Source organism: Heterocephalus glaber, unplaced genomic scaffold (assembly GCF_053883595.1).
Source record: "Heterocephalus glaber isolate CG9 unplaced genomic scaffold, H.glaber_assembly_v1.0 deba00001531, whole genome shotgun sequence".
Taxonomy (NCBI): Eukaryota; Metazoa; Chordata; class Mammalia; order Rodentia; family Bathyergidae; genus Heterocephalus; species Heterocephalus glaber.
Window position 1 is genome coordinate 19669610 of NW_028258329.1, and position 6000 is coordinate 19675609.

A 6000-nucleotide genomic window follows, 5' to 3' on the forward strand; every position below is an offset into this window, starting at 1 on the left:
TGAGACAGGGTCTTGCTATGTAGTTTAGGCTGGCTTAAACTGGCTATGTGGCCCGGGCTGGCCCCTAACTCACAGCAATCTTCCTGCCTCAGCCTTCCAAGAGCTAGGATTACAGGTATGTGCCACCATGCTTGGCCCATCAGAACTTTTTCTAAAGATTTCATCATATTTTTCCTTATTTTATTAATAACCAAAGCCAGCAGTTATTGAGGACTGAGTGGTAATAACTGTGCTAAGCACTCTGCATGCATTCTCTCACTAAAACCCACAACAATCCTATGATCATCATTCCTATTTTATTTATTTATTTATTTATTTATTTATTTATTTTGGTACCAGGGATCGAACTCGGGTCCTTGCCCTTGTGTGGCAGGCAGGGAAACCACAGAGCTAAATCCCCAGCCTATCATTCCTATTCTAAAGATGAGGGAACTGAGGCTGGATAAACTCAGCCCCACAGGCAATCAAGAGGCAGGCCTGGATTCCAAGTCAGAAAACATCTCAAGGCCTTTGGGCTTAACCATAAAGCAATCTGCCTCCTTCCCAAGCACCCAAGGTATGGAGTACAGTAAATTCCTAACTTCTTGGGAAGGGAGTCAAGGCCTCTCCCAGTTTGGCCTCAAAGATTTTTGGAAACTTCTCCCCTTCTCCATTGCTTTCCTACCACTACTGTGCATACCACAGTGCTCAGATTCTAACACAGTGTCCTTGTCCTCTTCCCTATCTTAGCACAACCTCTTCTTTCAAGTCATGCCTCTAGTCCCACCCTGCTGGGTCAGACTTCTCTGGACAGCTTCATTCAAGGCTCTACTCAAATGCCACACCCCGGTTCACTCGCCTTCCCCAGACCCTCTCCTGGCTCACATTACTCTGTATGCCCAGCTAGTTCTCAAGTCTTTCACCTTTACTGCACCTTACCATCATTAGCTCCTACACCTGTCTGTGTCTCTGACTAAAACATTCTTTCAAGGGAAGCCCTGGGCTTACTCATCCCTAATTTCACAAACGTGGCACAGTACCTCACGTATAACTGTTGAGGAGTGAGATTACCCTTTAAAAAAAGAACAATATTCCCAGATATAAACTAAAATCAAAACCCTAAATACCCTCAAAGGACCCTCGTGTGGTCAGTGGTAACCATCGATCGCCTGCAGTTCACTGATGTCCCAGGGTCGGTCATAGAAAATGAGGAAGTCAAAGGTTTTTGGTGGGCTTTATTTTATTTTATTTTTTTAAATTTTGAAATCCTGACAAAGGAAATGACCGAGAAAATGAAGTGACGTGCCCAGGGCCACACCTCGAAGGTAGCCCGGAGCCGGGCGTCTCGGAAGCCCAGAGGCCCCGCCGCGGTCCCGGACACGCCCGGCACCGTCCGCCACCTCAACCCGGCCGCCCCCAATCTCCACCCACCTCGCAGCGGGAGCGCCAGGCCAGGGCAGGGTCCCCGGATCCTACCAGCAGCCTCTGGCCCCGCGGGGGCGCGAGCTGGGTCCGCGGCCCCCACCCGCCCGGCCGGCTCTTCCGGGTCCTCAAGGCCGCGGTCATCCAAGCCCCGAGCCGCCCGCCCACCGCCGAGCCCCCCGGAAGCCGCGCCTCGGCCGCGAAGCCTCGCGCTACGGAGCCCCGCACTCACAGCCATAGTGCGGCCGGGCCGCAACCTCGTCTACGGCGGACATGGCGGCCGAGCCCGGGTCTCTGCTGAGGAAGCGGTGAGACCTTGAGGAATCGGATGGCGGCAGCTGTAGATCCAGCCGAGTGCGCGGGCTGGCGGGGTCCCCGAGGTCCCGCCCTGCGGCCCCTCCCTGGAAGCCCCGCCCAGCCTTGGTGCCCCTGCGGGAGGGAGGTGGAGCCAGAAACGTTCTGCTCCGCCCCTGTTCCCGCCCCGAAGTCCTGATGAGCGGAAATGGGCGGGGACAGAGCTGCATGGCCCCGCCCCGTCGCTCCGGCCCCGCCCAGCGGCCCGGGGGTGAGCGGCAGGCGGAAGGAAGGAGGGGAACCCGCCCTCCCCGGCCGCCGCCCAACGACTCAGCGGGATAAGCAGTCTGTGCTGGCGACTTGAAATCAAAACCGCAGGTCTCCTTCCTTCCCCTGCCAGCTAAGTTAACCTCCTCAGCACCGAGACTCCTCGAAGGCGTCCTCTCTGGATGCCAGGGTGTTCTAGTTGGGCACGAGCTGGACCCAAACTAGTCAAGGACTTCCGTCCTCGGTCTGAGCAGTCTGTTGGTGTGGCCTCAGTACTGGCCCAAATTTTCGAGCAGTCGCCATAGTAGAACAGTCTCTCAAGTATCGAGATGCCGATGCTAACAGAACTGTATTTATCTAAACTTCCCTGTTTCATATTCCATTTGCCAGTTCTTTTTTAAGGAGTTTTTTGCCCCTATTAAGGATACCGCTTCCCCAGCACTTTGTGGCCTGCCCTGAAAATATCAGTGTTCTGTAAGATTCTGTCCTCAGCACCCCCCCCCCCCATTCTCAGGACTTTTGGGCCCCCTTTAAACTATTAGTGACTTCTGAATATCTATCACCAAACCAGACCATCTGGGAACCCATCGGTATTTTCAGCTGTCTAGTGAGCGCTTTCACCTGTGCATCCTGCAGACACTTCAAATCCCACGTGTCCAAATCATGCTATATTCTCTCGATAGAAGTAGCCAATTCACAGTGCAACACCCTGGGCTTACACCCTGCATCTAATATCTGTTCTCTCTGGAGTATCTACCTCTGTATCTGTCTACCCCACACACCCCAGTGATTTACACTATTTATGTTGCCATCACCTCCATTCTCTCTTTTACCAACCAGATCCTTCCAGTTGCCAAGGTATTCTTTCCAAAAAACACAAATGCGGGCCGGGGATTTAGCTCAATGGTGCTACCGCCTGCCTCGCAATTGGAAGGTCCTGAGTTCGATCCCTGGTACCAAAAAAACCCCCCACATAAATGCAACGTGTTCCTCTTTCATATATTTCTATTTCTAAGTAAAAGGTGAAATTTCTTATTTTCAGTTTTTATTTTTTATTAGTACATGTTTGCATTACATAATATTAGATTTTTTTTTTCTGGGAGTACATGCGCAATATGCATCTTCATTCTTGTTTCATCCCCTTTCCCTCCCCTCCTCTCCTCCACCTCTTGATGCCCTTCACATTTGAACAAAATCTACCTCCCTATTTTCTATTATCTTTTTTTATTTTGCTCTCTATTTATAGTTTGGATTTCTCATACAAGAGAAACCCTGCGGTGTTTAAGCTTGTGTTATTTCACTTAACATTATGGTCTCCAGCTGCATCCATTTTCCTGCAGATCACTCAAGTTTAAAGATGGCCAATAAATACATGAAAAAATGTTCAATATTGCTGGCCATCAGAGAGACTCAAATAAAAACAACATTGAGATTCCATCTTGCCCCAGAAAGAATGGCTATCATCAAGACATCGAATAACACCAAATGCTGGTGGGGCTTTGGAGGGCAGGGGGCTTCTGCACTGTTGGTGGGAGTGTACAACCACAGTGGAGATCTATGTAGAGATTTCCCAAAATCTCAAACTAAAAATTCAATTTGAGCCAGCTATTCTCCCAGGTGTCTTCCTGAAAGAGTTAAAGACGTCATATTATATCATATGTATCCAGATACATGCATACCTATGTTTACAGCACCACAAGGCATAATAGCTAAATCATGGGAGCAGCCTATATGTCCATCAACAGATGAACGGATATGGAAATGTGGTGTTTGTGCACAATGGAGTATACAACTACTCTGCTATATACATGTATTTCATACATATAGATTTCTTCTCCCCATTACTACTCCCTTCATGATAGGATCCAAGTTCTTAGCATGCCAAATAAATCCCTTTGCAACCCAACTCCAGACTGTTTGTTTCAGCCATTTTTGATTTATTCATTTTTCCTTCAATTTTTGTTTCTGCTGGTGCTGAGTATCCAAACTGCAACTTGACACGTTAAGCTACATCCCCAGCCCAAAACTATTGAAATAAGGTATTTACTGTACTTTCAAATAAGATTTTATTTTTCTTGAGACAATCTCATTATGTAAGCCAGGCTGGCATTGAATTCATGCGAATCCTCCTGCCTCAGCCTCCTGAGTACTGGGATTATAGGCATGCACCACCACATCCAGCTCAAATAAGTTATTTGAAAAGCTATAAATGAAATACCACAGTAGAAAAAGGGGCAAAGGTTTAATTTATTATAGCTATAAATTTTATTTTTTGTTTTTGTTTCTTAGTTTTTTTCTCTTAAACTTTATTTTGCTGTTGTTGTGACAAGACCCTCTGTATTATCCAGGCTGGCCTCAAACTTTCATCCTCCTGCCCCAGCCTCCTGAATAGCTGGGATTACAGGTGCAGATCACAACTCCTGGAACCTTTTTTTTTGGTACTGAAGATTGAACTCAAGACCTTCACACTAGGCTACATCCCCAACCTTTTGTCTGTTTGTTTTGTTTTGTTTTGTTTGAGACAGGGTCTCAGTAAATTGCTAAATTGCAATCCCAGGTATTCTGGAGACTGAGGCAGGAGGATGGTAAATTCTAGGTCAGCCTGGGTAACCTGCCTCAAAAGAGCCAGACGTGGTGCATGTGTATAATCCTAGAATCTGAAGGCAGTTGGTTGCAAGTTTGAGCCCAGCTTGGGTGATTTAGTGAGACCCTGTATCAAAATTTAAAAATAAAAAGGGCTGGGATGTAGTTCAATCCCTCGTACTGTCAAAAAAAGAGGGAGAAATGGGCTGGGGATTTAGCTCAGTGGCATCGTGCCTACTTCACAAGTGCAAGGTTCTGAGATCCTGAGTTTGATCCCCAGTACCACAAAGAGAGAGAGAGAGAGAGAGAGAGAGAGAGAGAGAGAGAGAGAAGTATGGTGGCTATTGCAGATGATCCCCAATTTAGGATGATGCAATTTATATTTCAATTATATAGTGGTACAAAATAATAAATAATACTCATTCAGTAGAAACTGTATTTGGATTCTGAATTTTAGTCTTTCTTCAGACTAGCAATAGTCAACCTTTGCCCAGTGTTAGAATGGTTGGCTAATATAAGGGTCCTGAGCTGGTTAGGTTGAATGAGGATAAGCTACGAAGTTCAGTAGGTTAAATGTAGTAAATACATTTTCAGTTGACTACATTTTCAATTTATGATGGTTTGGGTTTTTTCCGGTACTGGGAATCAAACTCAGGACCTTGTGCTTGCCAGGCAGGCATGGTGCCGCTGAGCTACATCTCTGGCTATCTGGATTATGATGGGTTTTTTTGAGACATAACCACATTATAAGTGTGGAACATCTATGTTTCCTTCAATAGGAGGCTGGGTAGACAATGGATTGGGATTTCTAATATAGTGGTTAAATGAAAGTAACAAATTCTATATTAATAAACATTATGATACTATTTTTACTTTAAAAGTAGAGGGGTAGCTGGATAGGGATGTGCGTGTGGATGAAAAAAAAGAACGGTATATACCAGCATGTTAACGGTGGTCTCTCCAGGTAATTACTGTATTTGTGTGGGGTTGATATGTTCACTTCTCCATATTTACCAAGTTTTCTACAGTGAGCTAATAGAAATACTACTTTAGCTGGGCATGGTGGTGCATGCATGTAATCCCAGCACTTGGGAAGCTGAAGCAAGAGGATTCCACCACTGTGAATTCAAGGCCATCTTGGACTACATGGCGAGACCTTCTCTCAAAAAAGCCAGGGCTGGGGATTTAGCTTAGTGGTTTCACCGCCTGCTGCACAAGCACGAGGACCCAAGTTCAATCCTCAATACCAAAAACAAGAAAAGCCAAAAAGGGGGGAAGGGCAGGGATGTAGTTCAGTGGCACCCTGCCTACCTGGCAAGCACAAGGTCTTGAGTTCGATCCCTATTACCCAAGGGGGGAAAAAAAAGGAAAGAAGAAAACAAATATTATTTTGAGGGGAGAAAAGTAAAAAGAATTAAGATGTGTTATGTATGTATACCAACTCCTCATGATGAA

The 6000-nt window shown here is 46.2% G+C and overlaps 1 protein-coding gene across 3 annotated transcripts in view; it reads right to left on the reverse strand.

Moving 5' to 3' along the window:
* Positions 1-1839, reverse strand: part of Iqgap1 (IQ motif containing GTPase activating protein 1) — a 94766-nt gene extending 92927 nt beyond the window's left edge. For 2 of the 3 annotated variants that reach the window (XM_013075120.3, XM_004852819.3), the window contains exon 1: positions 1634-1839. In XM_013075120.3, the coding sequence (XP_012930574.1) occupies positions 1634-1676 (43 nt within the window). In that variant the 5' untranslated portion in view covers positions 1677-1839. Of the gene's footprint in view, positions 1-1410; positions 1540-1633 lie in introns of those variants that run through there. The other variant, XM_021264851.2, reaches the window with a different exon arrangement.
* Positions 1840-6000: the final 4161 nt, after the last annotated feature.